The 22,471-nt window shown below is 47.3% G+C and overlaps 2 protein-coding genes across 2 annotated transcripts in view; one reads left to right on the top strand and one right to left on the bottom strand.

The window, feature by feature from the left end:
- Positions 1-22,471, bottom strand: part of LOC144672519 (Fc receptor-like protein 2) — a 287,381-nt gene that overhangs the window by 234,075 nt on the left and 30,835 nt on the right. The window lies entirely within an intron of this gene.
- The window catches only part of LOC144672522 (Fc receptor-like protein 5), a 374,607-nt gene continuing 365,703 nt past the window's right edge, over positions 13,568-22,471 (top strand). Inside the window, exon 1 of the mRNA XM_078534366.1 lies at positions 13,568-13,761. Coding sequence (XP_078390492.1) covers positions 13,698-13,761 — 64 coding nt within the window. The 5' untranslated portion in view covers positions 13,568-13,697. The remainder of the gene's footprint in view (positions 13,762-22,471) is intronic.

The following is a 22,471-nucleotide window of genomic DNA, read 5'->3' as shown; positions in this document are numbered from 1 at the left end:
AAATGCACATTGATCAGCTGGTGGGACTCATGATGTGGATGAAATTAACGATGATAAGCGGCGGGGGGTCGGGGGAGCGGGAGGGGGGTGGGTGCAATGTGATGGGGTTGTGGAGGGGCGCGGGAAATAGGAAAAACAATCACAATGAATTTAGCGAGGGTTACCCACGGGGCGAATAGCAGGGGGCTAGGAGGCAGGGTGGAGCGAAGCTTCAAAGGGAGAAATGGGGTTTTGCCGACTTTCAAAGACTAGAGCCTTCCAGATAAGGAAGGCCGTTAAACGCAGCTATACACATCCCCCACAAGGTCTGCACACTGCCCCAACCCCATTGCAACACCCACATGTTTTGTCAATGATTCAAAGGCTTTCGACTCCAGAACAGTAGCTGGCGTTATTCCTTAGCCTGATTACTCTTGAATAACTAACTTATATCTGACCAAGTTTACTTTACAGCGGCTGAAGACTGCCTCCATTTGCCTAACCCTCATTTTCCTGCCGTGTCCCAGGTTCCATACCGTCTCCTCTCTGATCAAGATGTATGAAGCCGCCTCTCTGAGCTCTCCCTCCATTCTCCTTAGCCTCAGAGCGCTGGGGTAGACATTTGAGTTTGTTGGATTTTCCAATGCGATTCCGCTCATTCTGCCCCCAGCCGAGGAACAATTCTAACCGGGTGATGTGTCCAATACGGCTGCCCAAAGGCAGCGGTATGACTGAGGTCCGCATCATGAACCAGCCATCTGTTCAGCTCTTGTGAAATCAATGCCGCGGGATATTGGGCGGAGTGTCTGACGGGTCGACGATGCGACCTTCCCGGCCCTGACATTCCCGCCCAAGGTTAATTTCTACCCAGGCCTTTGCGATTTGCTATTTCACCCTTCACACCCGGATAACCTTATATTTAATGTTGGAGGTTAGGGTTGCGTGGTTTAGGGGTCGTGGCCACCAAGAGTCGACTGTTACCTTTGCCTGTTCATTTGCAATGACCGGTTGTTACACATGGCCTGACCTACCATTCCTCCAGAGGCAGACACACAACAGAGCAAGGAGGAGAATCAGAGCCACAGCAGAACCGACACCAACAGCCGAGGCAACAGCCTTATTTCCTGAATGAGGGAAAGGGGGAGAGCAGGACAGTGTTAATGAACAGCTTCTACAACAAACGGAATGATGTGCAGCTTAATGCAGGACAAGAATTGGGGCTAGAGTGCGGTAGAAAACAGACAGATAGAGAGAGTGTGACGAAGTGAGAGTCATCAAATGATCCGGCAGGGGAGGAGGCCTTTCAGCCCATCGGGCCTGTGCCCAGAACTTGAAGGCAGGTCTATTGTTCCCACTCTCCGACTCTACTCGCACTTTCCTCATCTCCCTGCAAATTTATTCCATTCTTATTTTTCATTTCCGTTTTGAAAACTGTTGAACCGGATTCAACAGTGTTGCTAAAGAGAAAGATGGGGAGAGAGAGAGAGAGAGAGACAGCAAGAAAATTCACAAACACATCCTCAAATCAAATGAATTCAAGTGGCTGCTGCACATTTTGTTTCACAGTCACATTCATGGCCTAAAACACAGGCATTATTGGGGAGTTCAGACAATGCACAGCCCCTCCCGAGGGGCCTGAAATTAGGCCTTGAATTGGGCCTAGTCACAGAGGCTGCATTAAAGCTCAGAGACAGGAACAGGCCTCAGTCTAACAGAACATTCCTCTCCCTCCACAGCTCAGCACAAACCTCACAGACAGGGCTGGAAGGAGTGAGAGGGAAATGGGACCCACTCCCCCTCACCCCCCACCCCAACCCCGTCCATCCTCCCCCCTCCCCCAATTCAAATATCAACAAATCACATTGGGACTTTCCTATCAGTTTATTACAAGATGAAGTGAGAGAAAGAAATGTCTGGAATGAGAGAGAGAGAGAGAGAGAGAAAGCTGGAGTGACAGAGACAGGGAAATTCCACCCCCTCCCCGGACCCAGAATCCTTCAAAATCCCATCTCCCTGTCTCAAACACAAAGACGATTCTGGAGTTTAGAACAAGCCTTCACCCAGGGTCAGGGGCTTTTAATTTGAATGACAGTCAATGAACTGAATTCTCTATCACGTCGTGTGGTCACTGCTGCAGTTCAGGAAAAGCTGAAGGCCATTTCTGCACAGGGGGATCCCACAGGCAGCAATGTGATGCTATCTGGATGGGGACAGGGAGACACGTTTCCTTCCCCAGCCTCATGCCTGCTGTAATCCTCCTTCTTCCCCCCTCTCTCCTCCCCGGGCACCATATGTACTCTGAGTCTGGACACATTCCAAGAAAGACCTAAACTCCCCCCTTTAAACCGGGAACAAGCTGCTGCTTCCTGGGTGAGACTTTTTGAAATCTCCATCCCAGCATCGATTTTTACAAACCAGGCGTCCCCAGGAGGGTGTGAGTGAGGCTTTTCTGCAGAGACTGGGAGCTGGGCACTGACTCCACACTGGAGACCCCCCCCCCCCCAGATCGTGAGTCTCTTCCTCACCCCCAACCCCCTGCCTCTGTTTCACTGTCTTTTCCTGCTCATCTCATTCACTCCCCCCTTTCTCTCTCTCTCTCTTCACCCATCTCCCTTATTAAGGGAGAAAGATGGAGAGACCGAGGGAGAGACAAGAGACTGAGAATTTTACAATCAGAGATCAGTGAAGTGAATTAAATTGGCTGCCAGGCCTTTACATTTAACCCGTACATCACTTGCTCTCAGACCCAGGCCCTGGGTTCTTGGTGAATTAGACCTGGGCACAAGTTCCGGCCTTTTTAATTCCAAGCCCCTGTGAGTGCTGGATTGAAATACACTCTGAAAAGTTCCTGTTTGGTATTTGCACACAGAAAGATCCCACATACTGCAACGTGCTCACAGTCAGGTCAAAGTGTTTTAGGTTGAGAATTGATGAAAAAGGCAAGGCAGGGAAACATCTTGAAACAAAATGGCACAGATTGGCCCTCAGTGACACAGTTTCTTTTCACAAATCCAACCTTCTGGGAGGCTGGGAGTGAGGGTCTTTTTTCCAGAGGCTGGGAGCTGGGCAGTGACTACACACTGGAGACCCTCAGATCCTTGTCTCTTCCCTCCCAGCTCCTCTCTCTCCCCCTGTTTTCGTCCATCTGGCTTTTCTCTCTCCCTCCCTCCCTGATAACTCACAATCGGAGGATAAAGATGGGGGGAGAGAGTGAGAGAGAGAGAGACAGCAGGAAAACGCACCATCACATCCTCAAATCAAATGAACTCAATCGGCTGCTGCACATTTTGTTTCACCGTCACATTCATGGCCTAAAACACAGGCATTATTGGGGAGTTCAGACAATGCACAGCCCCTCCCGAGGGGCCTGAAATTAGGCCTTGAATTGGGCCTAGTCACAGAGGCTGCATTAAAGCTCAGGGACAGGAACAGGCTCCAGTCTAACAGAACATTCCTCTCCCTCCACAGCTCAGCCCAAACCTCACAGACAGGGCTGGAAGGAGTGAGAGGGAAATGGGACCCACTCCTCCTTATCCCCCACCCCAACCCCCTCCATACTCCCCCCTTCCCCAATTCAAATATTGACAAATCACATTGGGACTTTCCTATCAGTTTATTACAAGATGAAGTGAGGGAAATAAATGTTTGAAATGAGGGAGAGAGAGAGGGAGAGAGAGAGAGAGAGAGAGAGGGAGAAAGCTGGAGTGATAGAGACAGGGAAATTCCACCCCAGCTCCCCTAGAATCCCTCAAACTCCCATCGCCCTGTCTCAAACACAAAGACAATTCTGGAGTTTAGAACCAGCCTTTACCCAGGATCAGGGGCTTTTAATTTGAATGACAGTCAATGAACTGGTTTCTCTTTAACATCGTGTGGTCCCTGTTGCAGTTCAGGAAAAGCTGCGGGTCATTTCTGCACAGGGGGATCCCACAGGCAGTAATGTGATGCTATCCGGAAGGCGGGGACAGGGAGACACATTCCTTCCCCAGCCTCATGCCTGCTGTAATCCTCCCTCTCCCTCCATGTCTCCCCCACCCACCCCACCCCCAAGCCCCTCGGGCACCATGTGTACTCTGAGTCTGGACACATCCCCAGAAAGGCCTAAACTCCCCCCCACCCACCTTTAAACCGGGAACAAGCTGCTGCTTCCTGGGTGAGACTTGTTGAAATCTCCATCCCAGCCTCTATTTTTAAAAACCAGGCGTCCCCAGGAGGGTGTGAGTGAGGCTTTTCTGCAGAGACTGGGAGCTGGGCACTGACTCCACACTGGAGACCTCCCCAGAATCTGTGTCTTTTCCTCACCCCCAACCCCCTGCTTCTGTTTCACTGTCTTTTCCTGTTTCCCTCACTCTCCCCCCTCTCTCTGTTGTAACGGAGGGACACATCCTAGAGAGACAGACCGAATTCAACTGGCTGCTTCACCTTCCAATTCATCCCCCTGTCTAAAACACGAGTATTATTCAGGAATTAGCACAATCTTTTACACACTCTCACAGTTTGGATTTGGTAAAGGGCTCCTGAGGGATGGGAAATTAGTCCAATGAGCACATTTTAATAAATTAACTCATTGTGGAACAGTATGAAACACTGCAGGCATTTTGTGCAGAGCAAGATCCCACAGGGGGCAGTCAGCTTTGCTTAGCACTTTATAAATTGGGGATATACTTACACAGAGACAGAGAGAGAGGGAGCAAGTTGGAGAGAGGCTCAGACAGTGAAGACCCCACTTTGGAACCTCAGAAAGACTGAGTGCTTTCCAGAGAATGAATTAATTTTTAAAATACACTCATTGTTAGTTAGTCACTTGCTTCACTGTCCCTGGATTTATTTCTGCAATTCGGACTTTTCTAGAAAGATGTGACTGGGAGCTGGGCAGAGTCTACACATCGGAGGCCCCCAGATCCTGTTTCTATTCACCTCCACCCCCTCCTCTGTTTTACTGTCTCTACCCCTCTGTTTCCCCTCTTTCACTCCCCATTACCCCTCTCTCTCTCTCTCTTCACCCATCCCTCTAAGTAATGGAGAAAGATGGAGAGACCGAGGGAGAGACAAGAGAATGAGAATTTTACAATCAGAGTTCAGTGAAGTGAATTAAATTGGCTGCCAGGCCTTTACCTTTAACCCTTACATCGCTTGCTCTCAGACACAGGCCCTGTGTTCTTGGTGAATTAGACCCGGGCACAAGTTCCGGCATTTTTAATTCTAACGCCTCGGTGCATGCTGAATTGACTTGCACTCTGAAAAGTTCCTGTTTGTTATTTGTGCACAGAAAGATCCCACACACTGCAACGTGCTCACAGTCAGGTCAAATTGTTCTAGTGTTGAGAATTGATGAAAAAGGCAAGGCAGGGAAAATTCTTGAAACAAAAAGGCACAGATTGGCCCTCAGTAACACAGTTTCTTTTCACAAATCCAACCTTCTGGGAGGCTGGGAGTGTGGGTCTTTTCTCCAGAGGCTGGGAGCTGAGCAGACCCCCAGATCCTCGTCTCTTCCCCCCCTGCCCCTCTCCCTCCCTGTTTCCCTCCCTGTCCCCTTTCTCTCTCCCTCCCTCCCTGATAACTCACCATTGAAAGAGAAAGATGGGGGAGAGAGAGAGAGAGAGACAGCAGGAAACGCACAATCAAATACGCAAATCAAATGAATTCAAGTGGCTTCTGCACATTTTGTTTCACCGTCACATTCATGGCCAAAAACACAGGCATTATTGGAGAGTTCAGACAATTCACAGCCCCTCCCAAGGGGCCTGAAATTAGGCCTTTAATTGGGCCTAGTCACAGAGGCTGCATTAAAGCTCAGGGACAGTAACAGGCCCCAGTCTAACAGAACATTCCTCTCCCTCCACAGCTCAGCCCAAACCTCACAGACAGGGCTGGAAGGACTGAGAGGGAAATGGGACCCATTCCCCCTCACCCCCCACCCCAACCCCCTCCACCCTCCCCCCTCCCCCAATTCAAATATCAACAAATCACATTGGGACTTTCCTATCAGTTTATTTCAAGATGAAGTGAGGGAAACAAATGTTTGAAATGAGAGAGAGAGAGAGAGAGAGAGAAAGCTGGAGTGACAGAGAAAGGGAAATACCACCCCAGTTCCCCCAGAATCCCTCAAACGCCCATCACCCTGTCTCAAACACAAAGACGTTTCTGGAGTTTAGAACAAGCCTTTACCAAGGGTCAAGGGCTTTTGATTTGAATGACTGTCTATGAACTGGTTTCTCTTTAACATCGTGTGGTCCCTGCTGTAGTTCAGGAAAAGCTGAAGGCCATTTCTGCACAGGGGGATCCCACAGGCAGCAATGTGATGCTATCCGGATGGGGACAGGGAGAAATATTCCTTCGCCAGCTTCATGCCTGCTGTAATTCTCCTTCTTCCTCCTTCTCTCTCCCCCCTGGGCACCATGTGTACTCTGAGTTTGGACACACCCCCAGAAAGGCCTAAACTCCCCCTTTAAACCGGGAACAAGCTGCTGCTTCCTGGGTGAGAATTTTTGAAATGTCCATCCCAGCCTCGATTTCTACAAACCAGGTGTCCCCAGGATGGTGTGAGTGAGGCTTTTCTGCAGAGACTGGGAGCTGGGCACTGACTCCACACTGGAGACCCCCCAGATCCTGAGTCTCTTCCTCACCCCCAACCTCCTGCCTCTGTTTCACTGTCTTTTCCTTTTTCCCTCACTCTCCCCCCTCTCTCTGTTGTAACGTAGGGACACATCCCAGAGAGACTGACTGAATACAAATGGCTGCTCCACCTTCCAATTCATCCCCCTGCCTAAAACACCAGCATTATTCAGGAATTAGCACAATCCTTCACACACTCTCACAGTTTGGACTTGGTGAAGAGCTCCTGAGGGATGGGAAATTAGTCCAATGAGCACATTTTAATAAATTAACTCATTGTGGAACAGTATGAAACACTGCAGGCATTTTGTGCAGAGCAAGATCCCACAGGGGGCAGTCAGCTTTGCTTCGCAGTTTTTAAATTGGGGAAATATTTACAGAGAGAGGGGGAGCATGGTGGAGAGAGACTAAGACCGTGAAGAGCCCCCTCTGGAACCTCAGAAAAACTGAGTGCTTTCCAGTGAATGAATGAATTTTTAAAATACACTCATTGTTAGTTAGTCACTTGCTTCACTGTCCCTGGATTAATTTTTGCAATTCGGCCTTTCTAGAAGAATGTGACTGGGAGCTGGGCGGAGTCTACACATCGGAGACCCCCAGATCCTGTGTCTATTCACCCCCACCCCCTCCTCTGTTTTAATATCTCTACCCCTCTGTTTCCCCTCACTCTCTCCCCCCTTTCTCTCTTTCTCTCTCTTCACCCATCTTCCTTATTAAGGGAGAAAGATGGAGAGACTGAGGAAGAGAGAAGTGACTGAGAATTTTACAATCAGAGATCAGTGAAGTGAATTAAATTGGCTGCCGGGCCTTTACATTTAACCCTTACATCACTTGCTCTCAGACACAGGCCCTGTGTTCTTGGTGAATTAGACCCGGGTCCAAGTTCCGGCCTTTTTAATTGGGCTCTGAAAAGTTCCTGCCTTCCCTTTTTAAATAATGATTCACTGTGGCCATGTTTTATATTTATCAATGATTTACTGAGAGAACCGGGGGCTGTGACGGGTGGGGGGTGGGAATGGGAGCAATCCTCACTCAGCCCATCAGTAAACTGAATTCAGGGAGTGTAGCCACGGCTGCAGTGCAGGACAGGCTGCAGGCCATATAGGCACAGCAAGATCCCATGAACAAGGTGGTGCGAGCCAGGTATCCTTCCCCCAGACACAGAAAAGGCTAATCTCCCTCTTTAAAACTTGGGAGGGGGTGGGGGTCTGATTGTTTTACAAAAATTTGGAAGGCTTCAGAGAAATGAGTGAGTGCAATTCACCCCCAACCCCCTCACTCTGCTCCCATTCAATTGATCATCTGACCTTCAACACTGTAAACATAACAATAAATAAACAATATATAAAATACAAGCGTTTAGACAGCGTCACATTGAGAAATTCAATTCCAGGACCTCAGGTACATTGGAAAGTCAATACAACAATGTTTACAATTGCAGTGCACAGCAGGATCCCACAAACATCTCTACCACGGCCACACTGGAGAAACCCCAAATCCTGTCTCCCCCCTTTCTGAACTGCCACAACCCCTCTCACCACTATTTCCCTCAATCTCTCCTCTTTTCCAACTCTCTCTTTCTCTCCCTCTCTCTCTATTTCTCACATGCCAGAATATGGAGAGGCAAAGAGAGAGAGAGAGAGAGAGAGAGAGAGAAAACCACAGTCAGGACCTCAGTAAACTCAATTCACATTGATTCCCGCACATTTCATTAAATCCTCAATTCATCGCAGTGTCTAAAACAGCAGCGTTATTCGGGGAAACAGCCTCACGTGAGCAAGTTTCACTTCAGGCCCTCCCACCAGCTTCACCAGTCGCTGAATTAATTTTCAAAGTGTGCTCACTGCTGGTCATTTAGGAAACCCAGTTTGGTTAACATACACAGAAAGATCCCACATACTGCATCGTGCTTACATTTGGGTCAAAGTGTTTTAGGTTGAGAATTGATGAAAAAGGCAAGGCAGGGAAATATATTGAAACAAAATGGCACAGATTGGCCGTCAGTGACACAGTTTCTTTTCACAAATCCAAACTTCTGGGAGGCTGGGAGTGTGGGTCTTTTCCCCAGAGGCTGGGAGCTGGGCAGTGACTGCACGCCGGAGACCCCCAGATACTCGTCTCTTCCCTCCCTGCCCCTCTCTCTCCTTGTTTCACTCCCTCTCCCCTTTCTCTCTCCCTCCCCCCCGATAACTCACAATCTAAATAGAAAGATGGAAGGAGAGAGAGAGAGAGAGAGAGACAGCAGGAAAACGCACATTCACATCCTCAAATCAAATGAACTCAAGTGGCTGCTGCACATTTTGTTTCACCATCACATTCATGGCCTAAAACACAGGCCTTATTGGGGAGTTCAGACAATGCACAGCCTCTCCCGAGGGGCCTGAAATTAGGCCTTGAATTGGGCCTAGTCATAGAGGCTGCATTAAAGCTCAGGGACAGGAACAGGCCCCAGTCTAACAGAACATTCCTCTCCCTCCACAGCTCAGCCCAAACCTCACAGACAGGGCTGGAAGGAGTGAGAGGGAAATGGGACCCTCTCTCCCTCACCCCCCACCCCAACCCCCTTCATGCTCCCCTCTTCCCCAATTCAAATATCGACAAATCACATTGGGAATTACTTATCAGTTTATTACAAGATGAAGTGAGAGAAAGAAATGTCTGGAAAGAGAGAGAAAGAGGGAGAGAGAGAGAGAGAAAGCTGGAGTGAGAGAGACAGGGAAATTCTACCCCAGCTCCCCCAGAATCCCTCAAACTCCCATTGCCCTGTCTCAAACACAAAGACAATTCTGGAGTGTAGAACAAGCCTTTACGCAGGGTCAGGGGCTTTTAATTTGAATGAAAGTCAATGAACTGGTTTCTCTTTGACATTGTGTGGTCACTGCTGGAGTCCAGGAAAAGCTGCAGGCAATTTGTGTACAGGAAGATCCCACAGGGGCCAGTCAGCTTTGCTTGGCACTTTTTAAACTTGGGAAATATTTACACAGGCAGAGAGACATAGAGAGAGAGAGCATGTTGCAGAGAGACTAAGACAGTGAAGACCCCCTTTCGGAACCTCAGAAAAGCTGAGTGCTTTCCAGTGAATGAATTAATTTTTAAAATGCTCTCGTTGTTAGTTACTCACTTGCTTCACTGTCCCTGAATTTATTTCTGCAATTCGGACTTTTCCAGAAGGATGTGACTGGGAGCTGGGCAGAGACTACACATCGGAGACCCCCAGATCCTGTGTCTATTCACCCCCACCCCCTCCTCTGTTTTGCTATCTTTGCCCCTCTGTTTACTCACTCACTCCCCCCTTTCCCTCTCTCTCTCTCTCTTCACCCATTTCTCTAACTAAGGGAGAAAGATGTAGTGACTGAGGGAGAGAGATGAGACTGAGAATTTTACAATCACAGGTCAGAACAGTGAATTGAAATGGCTGCCAGCCTTTTATCTTCAACCCTTACATCACTTGCTCTCAGACACAGGCCCTGTGTTCTTGGTGAATTAGGCCCGGGTACAAGTTCCGGCCTTTTTAATTCCACGCCCCTGTGAGTGCTGGATTGTAATGCATTCTGAAAAGTTCCTGTCTTACCATATCAAACAAAAATCCACACGACACTGGCCATGTTTTATATTTATAATTCCACAATCAGGTATCCCCAGTCAATGAAATAGATATAGAGATACAATTAAGGCCACTCTGCACAGCAGGATCCCAAGAGTGGTCGAACAATGGAAGACAACACACACCGCCAGACCATGTGTCTCTTTCCCCAGCCCCCCTCAGTCCCCAATAGTCCCACCACCTCTCTCTGTTTCACTCTCCCTCACTCTGTTCCTCTTTTTATCTCTGCCCCCATCCCCCCTTCCTCACTCCGCACCCTCCTCCTTTCCCTCAATCTTTTTATTTTTAAAGCCCTGACACTGTTGGGGGTGCAAGGAACAGGGGGTAGGGAGGGGGGAACCAGGTTTGCTCAGCAAGATCCCACACACCACCAATTCGTGGTCAGTTATAAATGTGACTAAGGATTGTGGGAAAGTGAGTGGGAAATGGGTCTCATACCCTCTCTCCCCCAATCCACTCCCCCCTCCCCAATTAAAATAAGGACCAATCACATTGGTGCTTTTTAAAACATTTTATTGAAGGATGAAATCTAGACTGAAACAGTTGGAGAGAGAGAGCGGAGGGAGAGAAAGCTGGAGAGAGAGAGACTGGGGGTTGCTCTCCCCTCCCACCTGCCCCAACCCCCTCAGGTCTACATGAAACTGAATTCAAATGGCTGCTGCCCCTTCCATTTAACCCTGGAAACCCCATGGCCCTGGCTGTCAGACATGACTCTGGAGTGTGAACAAGACTTTACACAGCCTCAGGATTTTCATTCCAGACCCTCTCCAAGTGCTTCACACTCAATGAACACATTTTTTAAAGTGTGCTCACCATCGCTGTGCAGGGAAGGCTGGCGGACATTTTTATTTTACACAGCAGGATCCCACAACTTTCCTCTCCCCGCCGCTGACCTGTGTGATTCCCAATCTGGGGCCATCCCTTCAGTTTCCCCACCTCGCTCACCCCACACTCCCCACACCTCCCGAAAGGGCTGAAACTCAACTGGGAAGCAGCTGGATTCTCTCAGGAGACATTTTAAAATCACTGCCTCAGGCTGTGAGTTTGTGTAAAATCCCACTTTCTGGAAGGCTGTGACTGGGAGCTGGGCAGTGACTGCACACGTGGAGCTCCCTCTTCCCAGACTCTATGTCTTTTAACCCCCCACCCCATCCCAACTCTGTTTTGCTATCTCTCCCCCTGTTTCGGCCTTACCTCTCCTTTCTCTCTCCCTCTCTTGCTCTGTTTCCATCTTTCTTGCTGTTTCTCTCCCTCCCTGCCTCACTCTCTTTCTCACATGACAGAAGATGAAGATGCAGAGAGAGAGAGGGAGAGAGAGAGAGACACAGAAATCCAACAATCACACTCACATCAAACTGAATTCAAATGGCCCTCCCGCTGTGCATCTCATTTCACCCTCACATTCATCCCTCTGCCTCAAACACAAGCTTTATTCCCAATTTACACCGTCTTCACATTAAGACTTCAATTCCAGGCCATGGGGAATGCTTCAGTGCCCATGGGTTCATTTTTAAAGTGAGTTTTCTCTCTCACCCACTCCCTCAACTCCTCCTGTTTAGCTCTCCCTCCCTCTCCCTATTTCTTTCCATCACTCTCTCTCTCTCTCCCTCAATTCAGGAAGATGGAGGGAGAGAGAGAGAAATCCACAAACATAATCTGCATAAACTGATTTAAAATGGCTCCCCCCATCCCCCATCAGTCTCCAGAAGGTGCTAAACTCCCTCTTTCAGTTTGGGAAGGGGCTGCTCATCCCTTTGGGACACATTTTAAAATCACCGTCCCAGGATTTATTTTTACATGTCATTCTATCTCAGAGGATGTGAGTGGAGGTGGCCAGTGACTACACACTGGAGACCCTGTCTCTCTTTCCCACACCCACTCCTGTTTTTACACCTCCACTCCCCTCGGCTTCCCTCTCTCTTTGTTTCAATCATTCTCTCCCTTTTCTCCCTCTGTTCCTGTCTCTCACATTCAGGGTATAGATGGATGTTTCTATCTAGATCCTTCTCCCTGTTCCCTCTTTCTCACTCATTCTCTCTGTCCATATCTCTGTTTCTTTCCCTCTATCTCATGTGCTCTATGTTGAAATGAGAGATGAAATGTTTCTGTCTCCCCATTTAAAATGAGGACAAACCACATCGCTGTTTGTGGACAGTTTTTATTAACAGAAGGTTTAAATAGAAACTAAGAAAGCTGGAGAGAGAGAATGTGAGAAGCTGCTGAGGGATCTACAGACAGAGACTAAGCTGGAGAGAGAGAGAGGTAAATCTAAAGTCAGAACCTCAGTAAACTGAACAGTAATGGCCACTGTGAATCTGACTGAACAGATTCCACTTCATCGCATTGTCTCCGCACCTGTCTTGTTTTGGAATTATAACAAGCTTTTAAACAACTTCAGATTTCAGATTTTTAATTCTCTCTTTGTCACACACCAAAGGGTTAATGCGTTTGTGACTAAGTGCAAAGCCGGGATATTTTAACCCCATGGTTTCATTATCCAGCACCTCATCATCTAACAGAAACCGCTTCATCGATGAACCAAAAACCAAGGTCCCTTAAAATTAAAATTGAACCTTGGGGTGATAAAGGGACATAGCTCACGTGGGTGAAGCCTGTGGAGCAGGCCTCAGTCCATCCATCCCCCTCTGGGGAAAAGCTCCTGTCGAAGGATTCCTCGTCACAATGCAGTCTTCAAACTCCAAACTCCTGGGGAAAAGAGAGAGAGGAAAGAATTGACTAAAACACAAAGCAAGGGCATTTTTAAGTAGAGTACCACAGCAAGAATGTAGGATTCCACCACCACAACCTCCTTCTCAGTTACACAATCTCTCACTAACATCCAAATACAGAAATATCCCAGTTATAAACCAAAGGCTAAATTAGATTGAGAGGCTGTTCCCCTTATTTGTGTTTCTCTCTGTATCTCTCTTCCTATCTCATTCACATGTCTGTCCCCCTCAATCTCTCTCTCTCTCTCTGTCTCTCAGATATGAAAATTAAACCTCGATCGGGGTAATAAACAGACACAACTCACGTGGGTGAAGCCTGTGGACCAGGCCTCAGTCTATCCCCCTCTGGAAGAAGCTCCTGTCTTTGTCCTTGTCCCAAACTTTCCCTCTTTGGATCCTCACCTTCCAGTTTTCAGAACACAAATTTCTCGGGAGAAAAAGATAAAATTGGTTAAAAAGACAAAAGCAAAGACATTTTTTAAAAGCCAAAATAGCACAGCAAGATCCCAGAGTTTCCACTCTCAAGTCAATCTCTCAGCAACATCCCAACACAAGCAAATGGCAGTTTGAAAGCAGATTGAGACACACAGAAAAACAAACACACATTGAACCAGAGTGGGGAGTGTGTTCATTCTCTGTTGATTAACTTATCACTTGCTTCATCACGTCATATCCAGGCCAATTTATTTTAGATTTCACAACATCTGAGCCATCTCATCATTAGTCCCGGGGCTCAGCCAGAGAAAGAGGCAGCAGGAGATTGCTTCCCAATGCCTGTGTATGGTCTGAACGCCATTCTCCAGATGGCAGCTACCTCCAGCCTGCTGCTGACCAGTAAGTCTATCTTCGTTTGAGCATTTAGTTCACACAACAGCAGGGGCAGAGAAGTTATGTGTTTACTTCACCTTAAGATCTTGGTGAAGAAAGGTTGAAATGGGGAAGTTCAAACAGAATGATAACGTTATATATTTTTAAATGCTGCAAATCCAATTATGCTTTATTATTTTTAAAAACTTTTTGAAGTGATCTGGGATGCTAAAGCTGTTGAATTGGAATTCAAGTCTCCCCTGCTCAATTATTTGCTTATAACTCCAGCTCTCCAGCTCACTCCAATTTCTGAGGCTCTGGCCCTCAGCCTCGATTTTAAACTTCATCTTTGGGCTCAACTTACCCTCTTTAACAATCAGCTCCTAAAATTCCCTGCCACCCGCCCCTTTCCTAACTTGTTCTTGGACACCTCACCCTCACCACCTCCCGGTGTTTGCTGACCCACACTGGCAACATCTCGATTCTCAAATTCTCATCCACCTGTTCAAACTACTCCCTCACCCCCTCCCTCCCTATCTCTGTAACCTTCTCCAGGCCCTACAATTCTCATCCTCCTGTTCAAATCCCTCCCTCAGAGAGTTGGAGTGAGAGAGAGAGAGAGAGAGAGATAGAGAGGCCATCGCGTGAAAGAAAAAGTGATGGGTGAGAGTAAGAGAGAGATCCGATCTCCATCTTTAAAATGGAGGGATATTCCCTCTCCATCTGAAAAATGGAGGGAGATCCCTTCTCCATAGTTTCAATGGAGGGAGATCCCTTCCATAAATTGTGATGTGAAAGTGCTGGAACCCACAATGGAGGAAAGAATAAAGCTTATTCAAGACTGAAAAGTTAACATGTTTGTGTATCACAGAACAGTTACAACAGAGAAGGAGGCCATTCAGCCCATCGAGCTGCTGTCAACCATCTGCAAGAAAGGTTTCGCTGGTCTCACTCGTCTGCCCTTTCCCTGTAACTCTGGAAATATTTTCCCTTCAGCTTCACATCCAATTTTGGCTCACACAAATGCACTCCCACGCACACAATATCTCAAACACACTCTCTCACACAAACTCTCTCCCATGCACACTCTCTCCCAGAGATATACACACTCTCTCTCATAAACTCTCTCCCACGCACACTCTCTCTCACACACACACTCTCTCTCTCACAGACACACACTGTCTCCCACACACTCTCTCACACAGACACACACACTCCCCACATACTCTCTTTGTCACACACATACTCTCTCCCACACACGCTCTCTCTCTACGCACACACTCTCCCTCTCTCAAACACACTCTTCCTCTCTCACACACACTCTCCCTCTCTCTCACACATACTCTCTCTTTCACACACTCTCTCTCAAACACGCTCTCTCTTCCACACACGCTCTCTCACACGGTCTCTCCCTCTCACACACCCTCTCTCTTTCACACGCTCTCTCACTCCCACACACACACTCTCTCTCACATACACACTCTCTCTCTCACACATGCTCCATCTCTCTCCCACACACGCCTCTTTCTTCCATTCTCTCTCTCTCACAGGTACTCTCTCTCTCACATACACACTCTCGACTCTGGTGAAACAGGTGAATCTTCCCCACCGCACAATAAACACATTGAGTCTCAATGATGCCTCCATTATCTTTGGAGCTGTTAAAGCCCCAAATGTAATCCTCACACATTCAACCCCACCCAGTAAATGTTGCATTAAAGCCCCAAATGTAATCTCCGTACATTCATCCACCACCCCAGTAAATGTTACATTATAGCCTCAAATATAATCTCCACACATTTATCCTTTCCCCAGTAAATTAATAAATTGATAATGGGGGAGATGGAAAGTGAAAGTTTAACTCACCACAGTTTGGAGATACTTTCCTGAGATGAAAGTTATCCAATGCCACCATCTGCTGGTGACTCACAGCTACTGCAGGCGCTGCTCTTTGCCAGTCTCAGGGAGGTTCACTCACTGGTTGGCTGTTCTGGGCACAGGTAGACGGGGTGTGAACGCTGTAACGGGATAGAAATTTGCAGCTGGGGCTCGGCTGGTGCATTTGGCCTTTAGCAGCGATCTAACACTGGTTTGACCTCAGCTGGAATATTGTTTACAGTTCTGGGCTCCACACTATAGGAAGGATGTGAACATCTTGGGGAGAGTGCAGAAGAGGTTTACAAGAATGGTTCTGATGGGACCTTTTCAGAATCTAGCGAAGTTTGGAAAATTAACTCCAGCGCATCGACTACCTCATTAGCCACACCTTTTAATATTCTAGGATGGAGCCCATCATGACCTGGAGACTTGTCAGCCCACAGCTCCATCAGTTTGCTCAGTAACGTTTTCCTAGAGTTTTTCCCATTGATTCCAATGTTTGTTCCTTGGATAAAGAGTCGGATGCACCACCCGAGCGCTCGTATCCCCTTTGCAGCGTTCATACCCCATCAGCCTGTGCTCAGACCCATCCAGCCAGTGACTGAACCTCTCTGAGACTGGCAAAGAGCAGCGCCTGCAGTAGACGTGAACCGCCAGCAGAGGGTGGCATTGGATCACTTTCATCCCAGGAAAGTTTCTCCAACCTGTGGAGAGTTAAACTTTCACTTTCCACCTCCCCCATTAACAATTTATTCATTCACTGGGGGAGGGTGAATACGTGGGGATTATATTTGAAGCATTAATGCAACATTTATTGGGGTGTGGAGATTATATTTGGGGCTTTAAAAGCACCAAATATAATGCAGGCATCATTGAGACTGTGTGTGTTTATTGTGCAGTGGGGAAGATTCTCCTGTTTCACCAGAGTCGACACCAGCTTTCGAAAGGTAGACTCTCGCTGACAACTCTGTTAGAGACTTTGGGTGAGGTTTATAACTGGCGGTGTAAATGGCCGAAGAGGAGCGGGGGTCAAGAATGGGTGTGGGCATTTGCATTTTGACTCTGCCCGTCTGCCTTTATCGCTGTAACTCACAGGGTCCCAGGACAAGAGCTGCAAAATGGGAAACGTCTGTATCAATTATCTCACCTGGTCCGGCACAGACAAAGGGTGTTCCTGGAATAAAGAGTCAGATGCACCAGCCGAGCGTCCGCTGCATTTTTCACTCCCTTTGCAGCGTTCACACCCCATCAGCCTGTCCCCAGACCCAGCCACCCAGTGACTGAACCTCTCTGAGACTGGTTCAGAGCAACGCCTGCAGTAGCTGTGATCCGCCTGCAGATGGTAGCATTGGATCGCTTTCATCTCAGAAGAGTCTCCAAAAAGTGGAGGCTGATATCCCATTATCAATTTATTCATTTACTCGGGTTTGGGTGGTGGGGGTTGGTGGTGAATGTGTGGAGATTACATTTGAGGCTTTAATAAAACATTTACTGGAGTGTGGTTGAATGTGTGGAGAATATATTTGGGGCTTTAATACACCATAGAGACCCCTCGAGCCTGCTCCATCAGTCCCTATTCAGCCTTCAGTGTCCCTCTGGATATTTCACCTCTGGATGCACACAACACACACAGCGAAGTCTATTATATGATGGGAAGCAGCAAACACTGTTACACTCAGTACACACGGCACCTTAATTCTGCATCGTTTTAATATCTAGTCAGGTAAGTGTCATCGCACAGGGGCCACATTTCACTGAGTCAACATTCTCACCCAACACGAAAGCAATTGACAAAGCAGCAGCATGAGCTATGTTGTGTACAGCTCCTCACTTCCCATGTTCTTCAGTTGAATCGCTTGGCAGTTATGAAATATAATGGAGGCATCATTGAAACTGTGTGTGTTTCTTCTGCGGTGGGGAAGATTCACCTGTTTCACCAGAGTCGACACCAGTTTTCGAAAGGTAGACTCTCGCTGACAATTCTGTTAAAGACTTTGGGTGAGGTTTAGACATGGCTGGGTAAATGGGAGGGGGGGCGGGGGGTGGGTGGGCGTTGGGGGTGTGAAGTGGGGGGTGGGTGCGGGGGGGGATCAAGAGTTGAGATTGGGCATTTGTATTTCGACTCTGCTCGCCTGGCTGTATCACTGTAACCCACAGGATCACAGGACAAGAGCTGCAAAATGGGAAAGGTCCTTATAAATCGTCTGTCCTGCTCCGGCACAGACACAGGATGAATAAAAGTGGTGAATATGTAAAAAATAAATTCCGCCCCATTAAATGTGGGTGTTTCCGATGTTTGTTTCTGGGATAAAGAGTCGGATGCACCAGCCGAGCGCCCGCTGCAAATTTCAATCCCCTTTGCAGCGTTCACCCTCCACCAGAGTGTGCCCAGATCCAGTCACCCAGTGACTGAATCTCTCTGAGACGGGCAAAGATAAGCGGCTGCAGTAGCTGTGCACCGCCAGCAGATGGTGGCATTGGAACACTTTCATCTCAAGTGTGTCTCTCCAGCATGTGGAGGCCTCTGTCACTCTATTATCAATTATTTCATTTGCTGGGGGTTGGTGGGGGAGGCGGGAAGAGTGGGAGGGGGGTGGGGGAGGGGTGGGGGGTGGCGGAGGTGGTTTGTGGCGAAAGTGTGGATGTTAAATTTGGGGCTTTAATAAAACATTTTCTGGGGGGTGTGAATGTCGGGAGGATATATCTGGGGTCTCAATAAAACATTTACTTGGGGGGAGGGGGGTGAGTGTGTAGAGATTATATTTCGGTCTTTAATACACCATAGAGACCCCTCGTCCCTGCTCCATCATTCCTTATTCAGGCTTCAGTTTCCCTCCCGGGGACATTTCACCTCTGGATTCACACAGCACACTCAGCGAAGTCTATTATATGATGGGAAGCAGCAAACACTGTTACACTCAGTACACACAGCACCTTAATTCTGCATCGTTTTAATATCTAGTCAGGTAAGTGGCATCGCTCAGGGGCTACATTTCACTGAGTCAACATTCTCACCCAACACGAAAGCAATTGACAAAGCAGCAGCATGAGCGATGTTGTCCGCAGCTCCTCACTTCCCATGTTCTTCAGCTGAAGTCGCTTGGGCTATTTTGCAGGTGGGAAGCTGAGTGTTTGGTTTATTGGATAATCAGTTGTGCAGATCTACTCCCAGGTACCTTGACTGACACAGGTATTGTTTCACACTCTCAGTGTCTTGTTGTTAGCCTTTCTGACTCTTCCTTATCCTCTCCTGATAAAACTTTCTGAATCCTGCGTGAGAAAATGTCTTCCATAGATATCCATACTAAATTCCAACAACCTGAGGAAAGCCAAATGTTTGCCACCAGCCCTGTTCCTAATGCTCAAACCTGGATGGAGGGATTTGTAATCAAACATAATCAGTGGCAGAGCCGCGACTGGTGGGTAAATAAAACAGGGAATGTGAGAGAGGCCAGGATAGGAGAAGCATAGAGACCCTGGGGGTTTGTGGGGCTTGTGCAGTTTATAGATATAGGTATAGCAGGAGCGGTGTTAAAGCATCTGTCTACACGATGCATTGATCCACATTTATCATCATCATCAAGGATGGACACCCATGAACTGTGGTTCTTCTTTCTACAGATTGAATATCCTGCAGCTCCCAGTGAAATGCATTGACACAGTTAGCGATAGGATTGAAACTGATCGTGTTCATTTCGGGACATTGAAATGAAGATGTGGTGGAGAAGCTGGAAATCGCTATTCCGAATTCTCATTGGCTCCTTCACAGCCACGTCCATTCACGTCAGCCATTGGCTGGGAATTCAGGCATTCTGTAGGGAGTAAGGGGAGCGGGAGTTAAATTCAGTTCCAACCTTCACTCAAATGCAAAATGGATTTAATGAAGAGGCCAAAGCTCCCTGGTGATTGAATAATTCCACCGGACATAAAAGCTAAATATAGTCTGTTCACACTGCAGTCTCCTCATTGCCTCTTGCGACAGTAAATATTCCATCAGTAACGTGACCTGTGGAAAGAGACAGTCAATTGTTTACAACAAAGCTGCACAAACCGGCCATGCGCTGTGCCAGATATCCCCATGACACTGACCGACTATGTAGATGTTTTATTAAACACCTCGCACACGGCGCTTACTCTCCATTTGAAATATCTATATTCCTCCAATTTTCCTGATTTCTCTGCGCAGATTTGCTGCTCCAAAGGAAAAACGTCCTCATTTCCCACTCGACGTTACAACGTGAATGTCCTGAGGTGGTTGCACAGACCTGGCGGCGGGCGGGGGGCGCGCTCTGAAATAAATCCCGGCAGGTTCCCTCAGGAGATTATCGCTGTTATGTTTTCCTCTCTATACAACCCATATCCATCAACTGCTCGCGGGAAATACCACTGGGCACCTCAACTATTAGTAAAACCCTTCTTTCCGCGCACATTTCCTGTACATCGTTGGTTGTCCGCATCAGAAGGAACTGCTTTGTTGCCGCCCTTAATACAGGCACGGATTATGACAATAGTTACTTGTAACCATCCAGTAGTGGACTCTGGCCCTTCAGTGGAGGAAGGGGCGCGCACATTCTCTGCTTCAACCCTGATTTAGTGGAAAATGTGGCCAAAAATAATCATTAACTGCTCTTGCTCGGGTATTTGCCAGTTCCTTAGTTGTGTCGATGACATGTTACGTGTGTTTTCCGGTGTTTATCGGGCGGTCTCCGACTCACTGCCTCTGTGTCTTTCTGTTCCACTGCAATCTGATAGAATTGTTTATTAGATATCAATGCACTAACCCCATCCACAGGAGATCTTCGTTGAATTTTCCTTAAATATCTCTGCTCATGGCAACGCATGGCCCACGTGAATTCTGTTGATGTGGCTGTGCTGAGATTGTTTTTGTGTTGGGGGAGGGATTGTGGTGTGAAATGGGTGTCAGAATTTAAACAGTGTGTGTTGAATAATTTACATTCCAGGTTTAGTACAGCGTGGGGGTGATTTTCACATTGCCTCGCTGATAGATACAAGAGGGAATATAGACGTATAAACTCTCAGAGAATAGTAAATAGTGAGGAAATATATTTTGACTGGAAGATGAATTCTGCAGGCCCTTTGATTTTGATCATCCCTATTTATAATTCTGGCATTTAAGAACGATAAATTAATTATTTCTGGCATTGAGTGAAAAGCAGCCTTCTTTCCTTTCTGACTTAATTATAACATGAACTATTGCAGAAATGAAGCAAATCTTCAAACGGAGCATCAGAATCTTTCCTTCTCTCCATGTGGCTGCATCATATTCCCAGGATAATCACCGTCACAAATAGGATAACAGCGGCGAGAAACCAATGACTTAAGAGTAAGTTCGAATCAAGAAGATGACGGAAAGGGGAGCATTTTGAAGGATGGTCTCCCACTTCACCGCAAACACGAGGACAGTCACTCCGTAAGCCCATCCAACTTAAACCCACAAGCACAAAATAACACAATTATCTTTTGTCTGTGTTCCCTGGTTAGACTCTCTCCCGCCAGTTTATTCAACTGCTCCCTGTTTAAGTAATCAAGTTCCATCTGTATTTCGAACCGTCCCATTAAATCACCAATTCAGATTGTTCCCACGTCAGACGGTGCAGCATTTCCCACGTTACTGATCCATTTTGAACTGTTTTTTTTCTTTCGGCTTTCCATTGTTTGGCTAACCTGCCGCTGAACACTTCAGCTCCTGACTGTCCCCTCACACCACACTCCTGCCTTCCCCGGCTGCTCACCCCAGCCCCTGCAATCACAGTCAATGTACAGCGGGTGAATTCAACCCCCATCGGTAAATATTGTGGAATGAGGTTCGAAAATGGGTGAGTTAGGGAGTTGATTAAATTTATCAACTAAACAATACATTGCAAAGCGCATTTCAGAAATTCGTGCTTTTTCAATATTGCAACAGAATTTCAGGCGCTTTGTGACATATCTAACTCTGACTGTGTTGCTGTATGCCTGTGTGTGTGTGTGCGTGGGTTTGAGAGTATTTGCTTGAGATTTTTTAAGAAAGTGTCAGCGCTAGCTTTTGTCTGTGTGAGTGTGTGCATGTGTGCGTGCATGTGTGCGCTTGGGCGTGTGTGTTCATGTGTTGCCTCCATGCCTCAGATGGACTTCAAATAGTCAAGGAGGTGCCACATCAGCACCTTCAAAAGGGGAATTATGATGGGGATTACTTGAGGCGACAGCAGATTCAACAGCAACTTGCAAACGGAACTGCATACATATTGCTAATGCATTATTTGGCAGATATTCTGGATAAATGCTTGGGAGTGAATGTAACTTACATTCTAAAGGGCAACTAGGAAGCGGCAATTAAATTCTGCTCTTGCTATTTATTGCCGCATTTCATGAACAAATGAAGAAAAAGTTGCTAGCTCTTTCAAAGAGATCCACCAGGCAGGATGGGCCGATTGGTCTCCGTCTGTGCTGTTGCCTTTTCTGATTCTGTGATTAATGGAGATACCGGCAGTAAGGGGTCTGTGTGTCGGATCAGGGTTGTACAAGAGATGAACACAAAGCCACGCTGAGTGTTAGACAATGTGAAACCATGTTTTTTTTTTAATCATCAGGAGTGATTGAACAGGCAGATTAATAACAGCTGTTCCCCTCACTCACTTGCTATAGTGACATTCACAAATTCTCGGAGCTGGGATCCTATCTCCCTTCCCATGACGGAGGCTCTATGTTTACAATCCAATCTTCCTCCTTGGTTTGTATCGGGCACAGTGAATGTTCCAATGTTGTTCTTTGTGACGATTTGATAAGAGGACAAAGGTTGATTCTCTTTGCACATTAACAGTAAGGAGATAATTACCAGGTAATGTGCATATGTTTAGTG

Source organism: Cetorhinus maximus, chromosome 38, assembly GCF_964194155.1.
Source record: "Cetorhinus maximus chromosome 38, sCetMax3.hap1.1, whole genome shotgun sequence".
Classification (NCBI taxonomy): Eukaryota; Metazoa; Chordata; class Chondrichthyes; order Lamniformes; family Cetorhinidae; genus Cetorhinus; species Cetorhinus maximus.
This window is presented reverse-complemented; position numbering and strand designations above follow the sequence as displayed.